This window comes from Fusarium redolens, assembly GCF_020744475.1.
Source record: "Fusarium redolens strain MPI-CAGE-AT-0023 chromosome Unknown BKA55scaffold_17, whole genome shotgun sequence".
Lineage (NCBI taxonomy): Eukaryota > Fungi > Ascomycota > Sordariomycetes > Hypocreales > Nectriaceae > Fusarium > Fusarium redolens.
The window spans coordinates 618,595-636,735 of NW_025763680.1; the positions used below are offsets into that span (position 1 = coordinate 618,595).

The 18,141-nt window shown below is 48.2% G+C and overlaps 7 protein-coding genes across 7 annotated transcripts; 3 read left to right on the top strand and 4 right to left on the bottom strand.

Moving 5' to 3' along the window:
- Window positions 1–431: 431 nt before the first annotated feature.
- Window positions 432–1,436, top strand: BKA55DRAFT_652474 (Alpha/beta hydrolase fold-1; the record flags this gene model as incomplete). The annotated part of the gene is made up of 2 exons (XM_046197348.1): window positions 432–1,042; window positions 1,095–1,436. Exons 1-2 carry the CDS (start codon window positions 629–631, stop codon window positions 1,434–1,436), a joined length of 756 nt encoding a protein of 251 aa, XP_046044608.1. The 5' UTR covers window positions 432–628.
- Window positions 1,437–1,541: 105 nt separating this feature from the next.
- Window positions 1,542–4,091, bottom strand: BKA55DRAFT_667013 (amino acid permease-domain-containing protein; the record flags this gene model as incomplete). The annotated part of the gene is made up of 15 exons (XM_046197802.1): window positions 3,939–4,091; window positions 3,753–3,877; window positions 3,600–3,703; window positions 3,444–3,547; window positions 3,295–3,382; window positions 3,185–3,247; window positions 3,046–3,133; window positions 2,866–2,996; window positions 2,710–2,817; window positions 2,543–2,576; window positions 2,323–2,496; window positions 2,167–2,274; window positions 1,889–2,038; window positions 1,778–1,808; window positions 1,542–1,727 (listed from the first exon to the last, which is right to left on the bottom strand). The coding sequence occupies exons 1-15, from the start codon at window positions 4,026–4,028 to the stop codon at window positions 1,542–1,544; spliced, it is 1,584 nt and encodes a 527-aa protein (XP_046044609.1). The 5' UTR covers window positions 4,029–4,091.
- A 764-nt stretch (window positions 4,092–4,855) lies between these two features.
- BKA55DRAFT_579534 (uncharacterized protein) lies at window positions 4,856–6,538 on the top strand. Its single transcript, XM_046193873.1, has 9 exons — window positions 4,856–5,106; window positions 5,160–5,257; window positions 5,305–5,387; window positions 5,443–5,560; window positions 5,616–5,717; window positions 5,773–5,884; window positions 5,951–6,029; window positions 6,079–6,179; window positions 6,238–6,538. Exons 1-9 carry the CDS (start codon window positions 4,974–4,976, stop codon window positions 6,354–6,356), a joined length of 945 nt encoding a protein of 314 aa, XP_046044610.1. The 5' UTR covers window positions 4,856–4,973; the 3' UTR covers window positions 6,357–6,538.
- Window positions 6,539–6,591: 53 nt separating this feature from the next.
- On the top strand, window positions 6,592–8,409 carry BKA55DRAFT_522411 (heterokaryon incompatibility protein-domain-containing protein; the record flags this gene model as incomplete). Its single annotated transcript, XM_046188578.1, has 1 exon — window positions 6,592–8,409. The coding sequence occupies one exon, from the start codon at window positions 6,592–6,594 to the stop codon at window positions 8,407–8,409; it is 1,818 nt and encodes a 605-aa protein (XP_046044611.1).
- Window positions 8,410–8,622: 213 nt separating this feature from the next.
- BKA55DRAFT_695028 (uncharacterized protein) lies at window positions 8,623–9,039 on the bottom strand (the record flags this gene model as incomplete). The annotated part of the gene is made up of 2 exons (XM_046200107.1): window positions 8,623–8,856; window positions 8,917–9,039. 2 exons carry the CDS (start codon window positions 9,037–9,039, stop codon window positions 8,623–8,625), a joined length of 357 nt encoding a protein of 118 aa, XP_046044612.1.
- Window positions 9,040–10,209: 1,170 nt separating this feature from the next.
- BKA55DRAFT_695029 (major facilitator superfamily domain-containing protein) lies at window positions 10,210–11,885 on the bottom strand (the record flags this gene model as incomplete). The annotated part of the gene is made up of 3 exons (XM_046200108.1): window positions 10,210–10,562; window positions 10,611–11,631; window positions 11,694–11,885. The coding sequence occupies 3 exons, from the start codon at window positions 11,883–11,885 to the stop codon at window positions 10,210–10,212; spliced, it is 1,566 nt and encodes a 521-aa protein (XP_046044613.1).
- Window positions 11,886–14,558: 2,673 nt separating this feature from the next.
- BKA55DRAFT_139118 (uncharacterized protein) lies at window positions 14,559–17,148 on the bottom strand. Its single transcript, XM_046184887.1, has 4 exons — window positions 16,446–17,148; window positions 16,186–16,391; window positions 15,721–16,133; window positions 14,559–15,669 (listed from the first exon to the last, which is right to left on the bottom strand). Exons 1-4 carry the CDS (start codon window positions 16,940–16,942, stop codon window positions 14,635–14,637), a joined length of 2,151 nt encoding a protein of 716 aa, XP_046044614.1. The 5' UTR covers window positions 16,943–17,148; the 3' UTR covers window positions 14,559–14,634.
- Window positions 17,149–18,141: the final 993 nt, after the last annotated feature.

Below are 18,141 nucleotides of genomic sequence, written 5' to 3' on the forward strand. Positions count from 1 at the left end.
CTACCCAGGAGGCTCTTACAATCAGTGCAGCAGATCACTTCATCGTATTTTTTGCTGTTTTCCTTTCGATTGAGTCCTGCCGAGAGTCTGCGGTTGGTGATTGCTTCAAACTCGCTAACCTTGTAATCAGCCAGTCCTAGGGCGCGTGCACTGTATGAAGGAAGACGTTTACATTGAATGCGAAGACAGTCAGAGAGAAAGCCTGCAAAGTCTATCTAATTTATTCTAGACTATAATAAGCTATTCTTAACTTCTCTGTGTATTTATGTTACCGATGATCAATGACTCGAGCCTTTACACCGATGCTACGAACTCCAAGCCTTGGCTCTGCAGATCGCAGTAATTTAGGGCTGACAGGATTCATGCTCAAGCTCTGCGATGGAGTTCAACGTGCTGGATCGCGGTGTTTTTACTCATTCAAGTAACGCTTCCCCAATATTACCAATCAGAGGAAATCGCATCTCCTCCGAAAACGCGGAGATGTCTGCGATGGGAATTGTAATCCGATGACAAACGTAGTACAACAACTGTATAAACCGCGTACAAAAGGACACGATTGCTCTCATACACAGCCTTCAGCAAATTATTTGCTCTTCATACAGTTTCAACCACACAAAAAACCTCGACAATGGGAAGCCCAACTGTCGTTATCGTCCCTGGATCGTTTGCGCCAGCCAAACACTATCGCGTGTTTACGGAGAGTCTAGGGCGACATAGTATCGACTCGCGCGTAATTGATACTCCATCAGTTGGCAAGCGGGGTAATATCCCGCCTGCGACAATGAGCGATGATGTCGATGAGATCACCAACGTTGTTTCTAAGCTTCTTGACGGGGGGAAGGAGGTCGTTCTTATGACCCATTCCTATGGAGGTATCCCTGGAACACAGAGTCTTGGCAAGCTTTCACGAAAGGCTCGCGAGGCTGGGGGAAAGCAAGGAGGAATCGACAAGATCATATACCTTGCGTCTGTCATCTTGCAACCTGGTGTTTGCAACTTGGATACATTTGGATCAGCCCTGCCTGACTTTCTCGATCTCAAGGTTCTGCATTATATCGTCCAGTTCTAGAACATGTTGCTAATATTGGATTCAGGATGACTACATGACTCTTGATCCTAAGGGCCACGCCACTCACACCTTCTCAGACTTGCCTTTCGACGAAGCTCTTGACTTGGCGAAGCAGATGCCAGAGCATTCAACAGCAAGCTTTCGAGAACCACTAACCTATCCTGGGTATAATGATGTCGAGGTGCATTACATAGTTTGCGAACAGGATCAGATTATCCCGCCTCAGTTCCAGCGTGGCATGATTGAAGCTGTCAAAGCGTCAAGTGGAAGGGAAGTTGGAGTGCATAGCTTCGATAGTGGACATGTACCCACGGTTAGCCAGCCTGATAACGTTTCAAAGGTTGTGAAGGAGATAATTAGGGCTTGATCTAATAAGTCTTGTTATATTTAGAGAAATATGTGAGACGAATAATGCCACTGCAATGTGAACTCCCTTCACTGTTCCTCCACCATCAATTGCTGGCTCAAATGCTCAAAAGATGCTTGCAAGAATCTTATCCTTAAGATTTTGAGGTGCAGTCTCGCGCTCGTGACGGTAGTGTTCTGTGAGTACACCGAAGAAATACAAGTGCGAAACCAGATCAACCTCTGAAGCACGATGAAACCGAGTCTTCTTGAAGAGCTTCCACCCAAGACCAATACTACCCGCTAGAGCAATCTTTGAAGCTTGTCAGGCCAAGTCACCAGGGAACATGAAATAATACTTACGATACCGTAATTGAAGATGAAAGTTGCCGTGCTCTAGTTGCTGCTGAGGAAGACGGCATATCCTTGGACCCTATGAGTGTTAGTTTTGGAGACGTCTATCATCACGCTTACCACAGAAAGATGAATGCGCAGAAAAATGCCCAATAGCCAGCGTATGGCTGAAAGCGGGATCTGACAGGTAGGAATGTCTCCCTGTCAATGTCTTGGGCCTTCATCGCAGCGTTGAATCGGATCCATGTAATTGCCATGACAGTCCAGTTCCTAGGTGAGGTTAGATACATAATCATAGCTATGAAACGCCAGTTGAAAACACGCACAGCATAGTTGCAGCGGTACAAAAGCTGGAGATCATCGAGTCAGCACATCCATGTCACAATCAAGAATAAGACACTGACTTCAAGATCCAGTTAAGTACCTTGGCACTGGTCGAACCAAGGGCCAGGAACGCCAAACAAGCCAGCGTCATTACGACGATGACTGCGAGATAAGGCACTCCCCTGATGAATAAGTCAGTGAAGTGTCCCTAATGCACCCAATGTGCGTACTTATTGTTCAGTCTGCGCAGGAACTTAGGCGCTTGTCCTTCAAGGGCCAGGGCGTGGAGACTTCGAGAAGCATTGAAGGTGTACGCGTTGCCAGCCGAGACGATAGTCGTAATCAGGACAGCCGTGACAATGGATGGAAGGACGGGAATCTGAAGGCGTTCCATTGAGATGACGCTTGGGCCGGTCAGCTAGTGTTCAACTAAGTGCTCAGGGAACTTGCTATGGAGAGGCACCGCTGTATGTGTCTGCGCCGCCTGTAAGACTGACATAGTCGTTAGCATCTGAATAAAGACTATGACCAGGAAAGCTCACGTCTTGTCATTGTGGGGGACGAGGATCTATACGGTTAATTGGCAGTAAACTCAGGAAGAAACAAGGCCTACTTACACCGACGCAGAGGCAGCCACCAATGAGGGAAAATCATCAAACGGGGAATGATGGTCTTGAAAGCACGTGGGACAGTGCGACGAGGATCCCGTGCTTCACCGGCAATCACTGAACCATGTCAGTATTGATATGCCAAGCCAACAACGGTGTACTGACTCGAAATATACTCTGGATCTCCCATGACAAAACCGGCGACGTTGACAGCGTTAATAAATGACTTGAGGCGTGAGCCTGCATCGTCACCAGCCCATACTCCAGGGTCTTTCCAGTATCGAAATCCGAAGCGGCTTCGATGTGCTGTTAGTGATAAATCAATGGACGAGGTGTAAAACGTACTCGTTGAGTGGGTTGCCTCCTAGCATGACAACAATTGTGTACAATATCAAGCCAGCAGCAAGAATGACCTTGGCCAAGGCTAGCCAGACTATGTCGCATCGTCAGTAAAGGGGTGACAAGCTGTGATGGTGGAACCCACACTCTGCCTCACCAAAGAGGTCTGCTCGCCAAACGTTGATCGCCAGGTAGAACACTAGAGACACTGAGTTATTTAGTGATTGACCATTTAATCAGAGTCGAAGGAATTACTAGGAATGAGGGTGGCGGGTGATTCATCGTAGCCCCAGTATTCGACAAGAGTGTTGATGATTGTAGCCTCGAAGATGACATAGGAAGTCTAAGCGAACTTTCTGGAGTCAGTAGAGGTAGATATGTAAAGGTAACGTTGTTCGACTTACCAAGTGGTTCCATCTAATAGCTACCCCAAGGGCTGGATCAACCATGCGACCAGCTAGGTGAATGAAGGATCCATCAAGAGGGAAGAGTGTTACGATCTTCATCTCTATACATTGTATTAGTTGCAGGAGAATCGCAAAGACTAGGATTGATCTCACGGCATTGTGCAACAGAGAAGACAACCGTGACCCAGAACATGAAGGCCAGCAGAAGACACAAAGGTCCAGAAAGGACTCCAGAACTAATAGCGACAAAAAGAGCACTACTTCCTATCAGTATGGAGATGTCATATAGCTAAATGAGGGACGTACGCGCCGATTGAGCCGGCGAAGGCTGTCAGTTGGATATGTCGAGGGTTCGAGCGGCGATGATTGACAGAGTCCAAGATAGCAGCTGTCAAGGCATCACCGTCGAGCTCCGGAATGTCACTTTTGGTCTATCAAGATTGTGTTAGGGATTTCCCAATAGAAGACAAATAGAGGGATGGGGCTACTGACTACACTAACTCCGCCAATGTCTATTGAACCGACTCGCTCAACATCGCCTCCCTTTTTGGAGGTTTCTGGGTTGAGAGACGAGGGATCCATGGTGGTATCAGGCGTCGATGGACAATTACCAGAGTAACGGAGTTTTGAGAACAGATTAGAAGAATAGTACATAAGAAGGAAGTTTGGCAGACAAAAGGGCAATAGCAGGCTTGAGATTATATATCTACAGGATGATCAAGCGTGTACTTCAACATGGTTAACCAAGGTCTCGGTTCCGTATCATCAGGCCCAGATCACTGTTAGTGCGGTTCTATTCGACAAGCACCCTACGATACACCTATCATCCCAGGATATGAACAAACACTAAAGTCCTTGATTGCATTGATTGGCAATCACTTGATCCGAAACCAAGGACGCGAAGCGACACCGGAAAGAAGAGACTCTACTGATAACTCACTTAGCTCTACTACACGCCCTATAAATGCACCTTTAGCCGGACCAAACCCCCGCAATCTACAATCATTAAGGTACAGTGGCAGGCATGGGATACAGTGAGAAGGTCCAGGCGAGAGTTTGTTATCTGCCGCAGCCAACGCTACGTCAAGATCCTTCCGGGGCAATGGATCAGCAGAAGGGATCACTTATCAGCCACTAGCGTTCCTTCGCCTTTCAACTATGGACTTTTGGGAAACAAACACGTCCAAGATAAACCCACATGGAACTGTAGCTGCCATCGGCTTATCAGTCCAAGTCACACGATAGAATTGAGGGGAACCATGTCTGATAAGATCGGTATTTGGGCCTATTCCCCAGTCTTAGTTGGGATGGCAAACATGCTTTCGCTTGGACCTTCTTATCAAAAGCCGAGATTATCCGGGATCATATGAGAGAAGGATTCGTGTTGGTCATGTTCAGTCCTTAGAGATAGCATTCCGGACTCGGACATCAACCTAAAGCATTATAAACAAGCAAGGTCTCACGAGCGTTGGAGAGAGATCAGAGGAGTAGCTTCTCACTCAGACATCAGACTCGGACATCAAAGCAATGGCGCCCTCACTTGTTACCATCGACGCATCGGAGCCCCTCGAGAAGATTTTTGAGGTCATCGACAGAGATGGCGGAGTCATTGTCTCCAACTTCCTCTCCTCAGAACTTCTGAAAGAGTCTATGGCAGCGAGTTTGTACCCAGTATGCTTCAATATCAGAGCCAATACTAACACATCTCTCAAGTCGAGCCTCATTTCTCTGGCCGCAAGCTGTACACCTCAACATCGACCCACGATGAGCTTGGTGAAGGTTTCTTCCCCGAAGGGTCCCAGCGAGTCTACGTTAGTATACTCATCACTGAACCTTTGACTCAATCTAATGTTACTAGGGACTGCTGGCCAAGATGCCTGAGCAAATTGTCAAGATCATGCGGCTGCCCGTTTGGCAGGGCATAATGGCACACTATCTGAAGTGAGTCGGCAAACTCTTGACCTCATAGAACGGCTTGACTGACACTTAGGGCCAGCGATGAGTTCTCATCTTACACAGGAGATAAGCTGGTTCCACAGAAGAGTGGCTACGTGCTGGCCTCAACGGCAGCCCTACGATTGGTACCAGGGGCCAAACCTCAGCCTCTTCATAGGGCATGTACTTGGAAGCTATATCCGAGACCTGTTATCTAACGGTGATACGGTGTAGGACCAAATCGCATACCAGACTCGTCCAGACCCGAGCAATCCCCTGTTCACTCCGATTTTTGGTTGCTTGATTGCTGGATCTAAATGCACATACAAGAATGGGGTAAAATATCCTCTTCCAGTGTCGCACTTCACGGACTGACCATGACTTCGCTTAGGCTACGGCTGTTATCCCTGGCAGTCACCTCTGGGGCGCTGATCGTATCCCCAAGTTAGAAGAATGCACATATGCCGAGATGGAACCTGGGTCGGCATTGTTTACTCTAGGATGTGAGTTCCTCATTTAATGGTATCTGACTAAAGACCTAGGATTAGCTAAACTGACGTCCCTGATAGCCACTTATCACGCTGCGGGAGAGAATAAGTGTGACAGATCAGACCCTGACGCTCTCCGCACTCTCTTTGCGTGCTTTGCGTGAGTGTAACGAACTATGGCATGCAGAATCCTGCTGACGTCTTTTTAGGCAGCGTGATTACTACCGGCTTGACCAGGATGAAGTCCTCAGTACTCCCATCGAGATTGCTCGAACTCTTCCGGATGACATCCTTAGATTGGCAGGCTACTGTACGTAACGGTATGATGCAACCACAAAGAGGGCAGAAGCTAACCGAAATCCATATAGATAAGGCTGTTAGTGGAGTTGGATATGTTGAGGATCACCAAAACCCAATAGAGTTTATGCAGAAGGATGAGGTTGGCATTGGCAAGTTTGGACCGGCTAGCGACAAGCTTACTGTCTAGGAGGCTATTAGAGATTATACAAGTCGCGAACTAATTCCCTCATGCCCTTAAGAGTTGTTTGCTGTGTGAAAAATGCGATGCCCACGTGGCGTAAGCACAGGGAAGGTAGTATTTGCTGAGAGCTTCACCCCTAAATATCCTTGGCAAGGTGGGGAAGGCCAGCACCTGTCAGCATAGCCATGGCTTTTCCTTTGAACTGCTTTTCTATTATTCTGTTGATAAATGAAATCTTGAGATGTATTCGGATATCAAATACCGTCAACTCAAAGACCCTGACCATTGGATAAGACTCCTCAAACTAGAGCCTTCTCTGGCGGAATCTACTTCTGAACCCGAGCGAACAGATTTCCTCGTTTGCAATATTGAGCAATATATTCGTGGCGACTCCCCGCCTTATACAGCCTTATCATATGTCTGGGAATCCCCAGATAGCCCCAAAAGACATGTTAGCATTGATGGAACGACAATAGGCATTAGCTCGACCGTCGAGAATGCCCTTCGGCGTCTTCGGTTTCGCAAAAAGCCTCGCTGGCTTTGGGTAGACCAGCTGTGCATCAACCAAGCCGACGAGGTCGAGAAGAGCCACCAGGTTCACCAAATGCACTATATCTATAGGGAAGCTGACCAAGTCATCGCGTGGTTGGGTAACGGGAATGAGGGCAGCGATCTCATATGTCGCCTAATGCGTGACACAGGTCGAGCCCTGCGCTCCAATAACCTTGAAGCTTTGCGGAAGCTTTACTCTGGCAACAAAGAGGAAGGTTCTATTGATCTAGATGCTGCCAAAACGGCTTTTCACGATTTCTGCCAACGACGCTATTGGCAACGTCTTTGGGTCATGCAGGAGTTTGCCGTTGGTCGGCGTATTGCCATTGCTTGCGGTGACTGGATTGTGAAGTCCGATCTCATAGATCAGACTTTGGATGCCCCGAAGATTGTCCAACAACGCGCGCAGAAGAACTCCATCGACGGCCTTGAGACGCTGAGCCGGAATCTGAATTATGTCTACTCCACTCCGCTCAGCAGCTATGTGTTCAACTTGTTCACAAGACGATGGCACTATGTCTATTATTCAGATGGAGTGAACCCATATGGCCAACCCCTTTTACAGGTTGTCGCGGTATCGCTCACGTTAGAAGTGGACTACAACGTTGTCCACGCAACCGACCCGCGTGATCGTGTCTTTGCGTTACTAAACCTGGCCGGAGACAGAGACCATTTTGACTTGTTTCCAGACTACTCTATGACAGTTGAAGAGGTTTACAGAGGAACAGCCTGTAAGATCCTAGAACAAGGTACTATTGATGTTCTCATGTACTGTCAAAGGCCCAGGAAGCTTGCTTCTCTACCCAGTTGGGTACCTGACTGGAGCATGGATGTTCTGCATCCGAATGCACAGCCAGCGTGGAATACCCCTTTTAAGGCGTCAGACACATATACCGCGATACCCAAATTTCCACAATTCGATACAGCGACATTTGAAGGTATTTATGTGGACAAAGTTCAAGAGATCGGGGCAACTTGGGACCCAAACTGGTTAAAACCCATCAACCAGACCGCAGTCAACCAATGGATCAAAAGCATCCGAGGCTTTTGCGACAGCTCCCCAAGAATTAGGGTTGCAGAAGAGCGTTTGGATACTGCGCGCATTGGAATACTTGATGGTACTACTTATTTCACAACGGTGCCTTACCAGGGCTGGGGATCTCAGTGTGCGGAGGGTTTGGAGGATCTTCAACAACCCAACACAGCGGAAGGAAAGGAGACTGGGGAGGCTTCGTCTGCAGAAGGCTCTTGGTATGCTTCCGCTCTTATGAGGATGCACACGAGGCGTGCCTTTCTCACGTCCACAGGCTTTGTTGGGGTAGGTCCACTTGTTATGCAGCCAGGAGATGAAGTCTGTATCCTGTTGGGAGGAAAGATTCCATACCTTTTGCGACCTCAGAGCGATGAGACATACACACTTGTCGGAGAGGCGTACGTGCATGGGGTCATGCATGGAGAACTTTTCAAAGGTGGTGCTAGAAACCTAAGAAATTTTGTTGTGAAGTAGACCAGAGCATCAATTTTTGTATGTACGGCCCAAGGAATTCAACTTGCGGGTTTTTGAGAATTTGGATTGATATATCTTGAGGGTCAACTTGTCATATTGGGTTTCATATTGTCAACTCTAACTAATTCTGGCCCAATACCCCGACCTTAGAGTTAAACGAGAGTACTGCAATCTGATTGGGATGCACGATACGCTACTATGCTGCGTCTTCGTCTACTTAGGAGTAGGCCTAGGGGTAGGTGGATGACGCGGGCGTCGAACACATTTCCCATCAACACATACTCCTCCACGTTTGACAAGAGGACAAATATCACCAATCTGGTAGTGATAGAGGCGAACTACTTGGATTAGAAGAATTCTTATGAATGCAGAGAACTGGCCGTCGAGCCATCGATGGGGGCACTCACCGCCTCCCCGACCAGGGAGAAGATCACGGTTGCAGAGCAGCTACAAAGTTCGAGAGATACGCAATCAAATACACGTATGACTGAAGGCAGGATGGCTTACGGTAAGAGGTGCACCGCACTGGCATACATCTGGGTCGCCTTTCTGGCAGACTTGCCCGATGTTGGCACACGCAAGAGTCTCGGCCGAGAGTGCGGCAATAGCGAGGACGATGGAGAACTTCATTTTGAATGGAAAGTGTAATAGGTTTATTGGATTGAGTTGAGATTTTCTGGACTTTGTTAAGCTGTTGAGTTTCTGTCTTTTGATGGTGAGTGATGATTTATCAACCGACAGAGGAGCGGATTCGACGGTTCTTATAGAGCAAGCAGGGCAACGGTAAGATGAAAAGGTGAGGGGCCTATTGCGAGGTTGTTTCATGTTGATGGAAGGGGTTCTACAGACATAGCGGTGATGGGCACGTGTTTACAATTGATGGTACTCGAGTAAAACAGTCTAGACTTGATCCTTATTTTGTGACATGGTGCAGGCCGCAGAGATTAACACCACGAGTAGTCAAAAACAAGGAGCTCTTCTGACCTTCTTCAGCATTCGGGTTCCCTTTGATAGTTTGCTCTATCCTATCCTTCCAGTCTCTGGAAACCCCGAACTCTTGTCGTCGGTTCACATAGTTCTAAGCTTAGGATGTTACTGACTATGTCTCATGATGGAAGAAAATAACCAAGACGACGTCTGGGAAAGCTTCTTCTTAACTGTCTAGATCACGTACGCTTTAACTGCCAGAAACTTGTCTCAAATCATACCACTGGAAACCCTGCATCAAGAAAAGAGAGAGCGGGGTCTGTTCCAGTGACACTAAGACAAGATTCATACTGTAATCGAACGACTGATCGTGCATAGCGGCCTGTAGACAGATTTCACAGCATAATAAGCGATGCCATGATGGAGTCGGTGTGCTTTTCAACAACAATGAGAAGTAGGGCATATATTTGTTACCAGCTTGTGCACTCACAACCCAGTGCATGATTTGGCCAGCATCAAGAGTCTAGACAGCTGTGGCGCGGTCTCGACCATTCTGTGTGATACCCTCAGCATATGGGCTCAGCTGGAACATCTTATCGTTGTCTCAGACCCTTGGCATTCTCCTTACGGAAGTATCGAGCATCTTCAGAACCGAGCGAGGTCCCAATGCATCCTGAGCTGACCAGAATGTTTGCATACGTAAAATTGATTCATTATTCGAGCATCAAAGCCATTAACAATACTAACAGTGTTCTATGAGTACTATGTAATTATAATATTCCTTCTTCCAATTCATACCGGTTCAGCTATCCCGCTAAAGGAGCCTCCCACAGAAACATGAAAACAAAGCGCAATGTATCAAATATGCGTTCTCTAGAGAGTGTACCTAAAGTCAGGACGCACATCGCCGCTGATCCACTTTTGCTCATCTGTCATGGCAGCATACTTGGCATCCAGTGATCCTCTCGCACGACGGCGGTTCTCCAATCGAAGTGCAAAGTGCATAAAGATGGAACCTCCTAGAAGGAAGACGATCTGGTAGGCCAGAACCATTCCGTGGCCGGCAAAGTAGCGAGGTCTTTGGGTCTCACGGTAGATGTTGGACGAGACGACACCATTAAGGTTACCCCAACCGACGACCATACCAAGAACAATGGCACGCTTCAATGAGCCCTCGATGTTATTGTTGACCCATGACACAGTGTTTGAGACGGTGGGATAGATACCTGTTCTCGATTAGTAAAAGCCTCAAGAAGTCAGTGTTTTGTACTTACCCATTGCACCGAGGAACACAGCGCCGTATTGAACATGCGGGTCAGGCGAAGCGATAAGCATGGTAAATCCAATGATACCGACACAGACAGTAGCAATGTTACAGTAGCCACGCCATTTGGTTCGGTCTGCTAGAAATCCGACAAAGACAGTGGCGGCTGCAGCGCAAGCATAAGGAGGAACGGAGAGAAGTTGCGCCTTGGTGCCGACATGTCCCATACTTCGCAGGATGGTAGGCAGGAAGAGAGAGAAGGCATAAAGGGGCATCAACGATCCCATATAGATAACCATGTAGCCATATGTCTTCCAATCCTTCATGGCAGCCCAGATGTGACGCTTGTCAAAGTCTTCAGCGGTCTTTCCCTGACGATCCAGGATGAGACGGCGCTGAACACGAACACGATCTTCTGGGGAGAGAAATCGAGCTGTGTCGGGCCAGTCAAAGACCATCCACCAACAGAAGGCGCCGACAGCGACAGTCGCGAGACCTTCGAGGATGAAGATCCATGCCCAGCCGGGTCTACCGCCAATACCGTCCATCTTGGCGATAGCTGCAGCGAGTAGACCACCGAAGGAGCCTGCCAGAGCAGCAGCGGAGAAGAAAATGGCAGCGCGAGCACCAATCTCAGACGACTTGTACCAGCAGCCGAGATAGTAATTGACACCAGGATAGAGGCCAGCTTCTGCGACACCGAGGAAGAAGCGAGCTGCAAGCAGACCTGGGTAGTTGTGACAGACTCCCATGAGGGTCATGACGGCGCCCCACGCGATAATGATGCCAGTGAAGAAGATGCGAGGTGTCAAGCGCTTGAGAAGACCATTGGTAATTGGCTCAAAGAGGGCGTAACTGACGAAGAAGATGGTGAGAGCGACATTGTAATCTCCCGGGCCCATATCCAGATCATCCTCCATGCCTGCGAGACGAGCATTGCCAATGTTGGTTCGGTCCAGGAACGAGAGAAGGTAGAGCAGCGACAGCCAGGGGATGAGCCAGAGGTCGACCTTCCAGACCAATTTCCTGTCCTGAGCAATTGTCAGCACCATGCATTCTCATTGGGATACGGAGTATATGTTGAACGACTTACAATCTCGCGTCGTTCCTCTTCACTCTTGCCTTCATCAGGGTCAGGGAGAGCAGCTAAGAGTGCATTTCGCTCAGCATCAACAGCAGCCCCCGCACCGACATTGGACAGCGTTGTCGACGCGACATTCTCGACATCAAAAGCTGTAGGCTTCTCCTGCTCACTCGGCGGTGTCGCCGTAGTATCGGTAGTCATGATGCAGGAACAGAAGCTTATAACACACGTCTAGAATAGCGAAACAGTCTCTACGCTCCGCGGAGATGACAGCTTGTCCTTTACTAGCAAAACAAGAAAAAAAAAACAAAGTGCGAGGGGGAGGAAGAAAGGGCTTTTGTTACCACGTAAACAACTCTACCATTTAACCTGCCTCGTACGTCAACGCCCGCAAGCCCCCCCAAACCCCAAAGCTAGCCCATGCGATGCGGGGGAAGAAATGAGCCAAAGCTCACGATCTGCGATGACTCTAAGCTTTTACGGGAAGGTCGACGCATGGACGTGGAGAAGAAGAGACCAAGCTTTATTGCCCAGCCTTGGCTTTAATTGGACGACAAGGGTGAAATGCCGATCTGTAAGTTGGGTATTGTGTCTCGCAAACAGGGAAAAACAGCCCGAGTCAGCATTGCTATGGGAGGTAGGGGGCAGGGAGTCTTTGCCCCGAGTGCAACCCATTTTGTAGGTCAAGGATCAGCCTGAATGGCTGTTGTGTTCCGAATCTGACATGAAAAGAGCCGATCCTCACTTTGCAGCGTTGATGGCGTCCAGTATTTGATCCCATCCCAAAGCCTCGGCTTCCCTGTGCTACGCTGCTGCAGCCACTAATCTCCACGAGTGTTGTTGATCACGAAAATGGAATTATCACAGCGAGTAAAAACACTTTCCAGTACCGAAGCTTCGGAGCTCTGCTGAGTGACAAACCCTCTGGCGCCTCCCCCTCAAAGCATCGTGAATGGACTTGTCATCGGAGGTAGCAGCGCACTCTGACTAGTGCTGATCTCGTAGGTCCGGGAGTCACTGCTTAAAACAGAAGCATAATTGAGCAGGTGATTAGTGATTATCCCATCCCCATTTTCTTGGCTGACACAATGCAACACTAACACTCCAAGTTTTTGGGGATGCAGAACTGGACTGTTCCTTGTTGGTTCTGGCGTTTCTGAGTTCTGATGGATTCTGTAACCGGGAGAGGGGTAAGCTTGATGGCTAAGCTTAAAAGGACCAGCGCCCACTACGTAGCAGTTTTGCTGAGTTTGGGCTGACAAAACATGCAGCGTCAGCCACGTGGCAAAACTTTGAGAGTAGTGGTTGCATTATGATATCTTCTATAGCCTGGCGTCATCGTCGATATGAAGCGTAGATTTACATAAAAGCCGTCCCAAATAGTATAGATTGCGTGGATATTTACGATACCGACTTTAAGGTGTTTACTAGAGCTAATCAGCAAGCCTAATTTAGGGTTGTACTCACTGTAATCTTCCCCGCTATGAACTAAACTCGTTAATTGGTGGCCATATTACAACCCCGAGTGAGCACTGCATACCGCCTCCATTTGCCGCATCTTCAAGGTTACATAGTCAAAATCGTCGTTGCATCCCCTCACATGGACTCAAGCATGGCAGCTGGGATTCACTACTCGGAATTACGGCAAAAGGGAATGCAACACTCAAAATACCCACTGGTTCATTCTATTGCTGATTGGGAAAACGCTGTTTTACTGTGCCACCGGACTTCTTACGCTGCGAGACCCGATGCTGTGTGAGCATTTGCCAACTCTCATACGCCAAGATGCGCCAAGAAAGTGTCAATCGTGTGTCTTCCGCAGCATCCGATGCGTAGCTTAGATCTTCGATGCCTGTGTCCTACCTTTGTTGCATTCCTTATGTCCGATGGTGGTTGGAATATCTTCACTGAGCCCTCAAAAATACACTACCATACACCCTCTGATTCAGAGAATGCCTATCATCTATTCGTAAATATTAAGGCAATTGTCGCAAGACACAGAGCACACTGACAGGGGAGCGTCGATCGATCTAGACGCGTAATGCAACCTGAAGTGTCGTATCGTGTACTTGGGGACGATTCACCACGTGGGTTCTAGAATTCTCGGTGCCAAGGTAACGAAACGGTGATGCCAAGTGCCAAGCTGCGTCAATTAAAGATCTATCGGCAGTTGTGAACTTTTGCTCGGCACCTTGGTATTACCGGAGAAAATGCTGGAAATGAAAAGAATAGGCTACAGAACTTGATTAGCGAGTAAGACCAGACAGAGGCGGAAGGATGTAGAAGACCCAACTTGCTGGCTCGTGGGGAATTTCGCTTCCATATCAAGCGCTCAAAGTCTGGTCACATCGCGACTGAAGTAAAATTACTATACTAGAAAGCTGTGTGACTCTCCATTCCAAGGTGCTTGCATCAAAACGCAACACATATCTGGGGGTTGCTAAGTAACCAAACTAGGGACATGGAAGCCTCTCACTTTTTGCGCCTATGACCGACTGCAAACGATGTAGCTCCTCAAGATATCAGGTTTTTCTGTTTGGGTAGAAGCTTCAGTGTATATAATAGCCATGTATAATTAATATTCAAATATAAAACACATACATGACAGCTAACCGAGCTTGATGATTCATGAGGAACAGATAGGGTTGCGGGGCAAAGAAGCTTTCAGCAATGATGGAACATAATCCAAGAACAGAGTTAGGAGGATAAGGTTTTCGAGAGGAGTATCTGGATCACTGCCTCAATTTGCTTTTGATTCAACTATCGTGTTCTATCCCCTAATGGCTGTGCCCATATAACTCCGCTCAACCGAACACCAAACCGGCACCAGCCAAAAACACCCAAGAATGCTATGCAAGTACTATAATTATCATAACCATGAGATCGTAAGGTTCATAAATGATTGATTTGAAGTGAAGTCACTCCCCGTCCAACTCTTGCCTAACTCCGTTTATGTCTTGAGAATGTTCGCAGCAACGACAATACCACGAGCAGTTTTCTTGACCCATTCTTGAGCAACAGAGAAGTCACCATCTTCGGCGTACTGAACGCCCTCAGTGATACCGGGAAAGGTTACAGCAGCGTAGCCAGTGTCGAGACCAGGGGCGTTGACGACATGCTTATAGAAGTCACGGTCAGGCAGACCGCCTTGGGAAATGAAACCTCGCTGGAAGTCGCGGTACTTATGGTTGACCACTTTCTTGAGGACATCATCATCGCGCTCACGGGCAAGATTCTCAAGAGCCTTGACCTCATCGGCACTCTTCTTGAAGTGCTCAATGGCTTCGTCAAGCTCACCAAGATCAAGATCGGCATCCTTGCTCTCGGCATACTCAACAAGATCCTCGTAGTATGCACGAAGCTCTTTGGCGTAATTTTGAGTGTCGAAGGGAAGGATATCATCAGAGGCCAAGTGGTAAGCCAGCAGGGAAAGATATTGACCCTGAGCGGTATGGACATGGAATCCGGGGTCTCCAAAAGTTGACATCCAGTGATAGGTGTCGTAGTTGGAGTGGTAGTGCCAGATAGGATCACCGGCACCTCCACTGCTTCCAGTATCGAGAGAGCTGATACCACGGTGGAAGAAAGCAGTGTAATCAGAACCAGAGCCCAGGATCTCAATGTCTCCCTCGCTGGCAGCGTGCCAAGCATCATAGAGGGACTGATTGAAGCCACCAAAGTTGGGATCAACGATCTTCTTGAGAACCTCAGTAGCAAAGGTATGCAGCTCAGGGGAAGCACCGAGGTTAGGTCGAGGACCACTGACAGCGACATCAATGTTCAGATAAGAGACAGCTGTGTCGGTGAGCCAGTTGACGTGCTCCTCAACCCATTCAGTAGAGCCAATGATACCCCATTCTTCAGCATCCCAAGATGCGAGAACAATGTTTCGCTTGGGCTTCCAGCCTGAATCAGTGAGCTTCTTGAATGCGCGGGCAAGTTCAATCAGGATCGAAGAACCAGAGTTGGGATCTCCGTTACCGCCCTAATTAGTCAGTAACGAACTTTGTGAGTTTCTACTTGCGGGTTGACTTACGACCATCCATGTATCTCTATGATTTCCAATGATGATAGTTTCATCAGCATTGGTTCCGTTGATAACGCCAATGACATTGTGCACTGGCTCGATAGAGTCACGAGAGACGGTGCTAAGAGCGAGTTTCACACCAGGTGCAGGACCAGAGCTGTATTCGGCATCGAGGCCGCCTGTCCACGCAGTACGGTTCACCTTCTCAGCGGTAACACCGTGGCCGTTGAGAGCCTGCAGCAGAGGCTGAGCAGCCGAATAAGAAATCGGCAAAGCTGGGATCTTGGCGATAACCTCAGAGATATCAGCTCGAGGCGAATCCTTCTTGGAAGGGTAGCCAGGAGTTGTAGGATCGCCGGTGCGGGTGGACAAGAATAGTGTTGAGCCTTTTTGGACAGAGCTTGGGTTTCGGGCAGGACCATCTGGCGTTCAGTTAGCATGATGTCCTCATAGCTGCCAAATGAGAATTCTTACCAGGGTAAGCCTCGTAGCCATTTGCGACTGTGATGTTGCCGTCATCACCAGGGTCAGTAAAGATGATGGCACCAATAGCACCATGATCTTGAGCGTTCTTGACCTTGAGACCACGGAATAGGCCACCGTACTTGATGAGAGCAATTTTGCCCTTGATATCAACACCAAGCTCGACTAGCCGATCGAAATCGTCAATTGAGCCTCGGCTAGCGCCCAAACGTCAGTGATGAACATCCAGGCCCATTGAGCTCTCAACTTACCCGGCGTAGACATATTCAGCAGAAGCATTTCCAGTCGGTGAGTACGCCAACCAGGTCTGTTGTGAAAGCACATTCCAGCCTGTAACATCATCTTCCTCAAGCACCTCCTCCTTGGTGTTCACCTCGGTCGTTGTACCATTGGGGCCGGTGAAATAAAGAGACGAACTAACTGGGTATCTGAGGAACACATGGTACTCCGCCAGATGCGCATCAAATCCGCTCTCGGACCAACGATCAGCGGTCCACTGGGCAGCTTCTTTTCCGTAGCCAGCCAACTTATTCTGGTGACCGTAGTAGTCAGACCACTTGTCAATGGAGGAATTGTCAAAAGAATTGACAAGAAGAGTTTCTTGCTCCGTCAAAACTGGAGGCCAATCGGCATTGCGTCTGGTCAGCGGCTGGCGATGTGTATGTCGCTTGCCCAAGACGAGATCACGCTGGCAAGCAGATACGCCAGCAGCGAAAGCTGCGACTGTCGAGAGCTGTCGGAAATGCATGGTGGACTATCAACGCCTTACGATAGCATCTGCCTGGGAGGGGAAGCAATCGTGGAGCGATGGGAAGCTTCGGATATAAATGCAACCCTCGCAAACATGACCAACCCCATTCTGCAGTGTCATGTTACCTTACAATGGAACCATTGCATAAACAACACTTAGGTCCTTGGTATTCCCAACAAACAGGATCCCATCTCGAGCCAAGCACGCCTTTGATTTGCCAAAGCTCTTATCATGATGGATGAACTTCCTTTCCCAGTCGGTAAGCTTACGATCCTGAGCTCGGGATAGCTCTCGCGAATGTCGTCATGTCTTGCCGTTGTAACCCTCTTGGGAAGCTCCCCAGAGTTGGCCAATGGCTAAGCTGGCTTGGCTACTTGGCTTTGCTGCGGGGAGGGATCGGTACGGTTATTCACCTGCCTGATGGGGTTTGATGGGTAGAGGTTCTTGCGTAACGATTCTCTTGGACGTGGGATAATAAGCTTGAGTTTTGAGTAATCAAGCTTAACATTCCCCCGCTTCTACAGGGATCGGCTGCCTGAGTCATTGACTGACTGATGTCGGCAAACATCGTAGTCTTTTTCGTCAGTTATCGCGTGCTCGTGCAATACGTCCCCGAGAAACCAAGAGCAGAAGATGAAGCGCGCGACACGTTTTTGTGTTGTGTTGGAAATGTGTGACTAGTTGAAGCCTGAACGATTGTCATAACTCACGATGGAGGCTGGGCATGTAATCCTTCAATGCCGGCAGTTTGTGGATCAATTGAACACTAGCGAATTAGCTTACGATTGAGTTCATCTAAATACAGTTGACAGCAGAGGTGGCGTAGCGGGGACCTTGTTCCGAGTACAGTAGAAGTTCTGGAACAATTGTCGCTGTCTGATTGCGAAGAAAAGATTACTTTAGGCCTTTTGATGAGAATCAGGCACTTCAAGAGCGCGGACAGAATCGAAAGTGATCACGAGAATTAGTTGACCGAGATTAAGCTGTCGGCATAATATTGGGGGAAGAATTACTATCGGATAACAATTTTGTCAAAGTGAAGTGAGCTGATACGATTCAGGAATATTGCAACTAATGGCAGTACTGGAATGATGTTTTATTCGACTCAGAAATGAGCATTAAAGTCAAATACTGGGTTTATGGATAACAATATATTTCTACTTGAGATAACCCAGTTTCTCAACTGGCAATTTGAT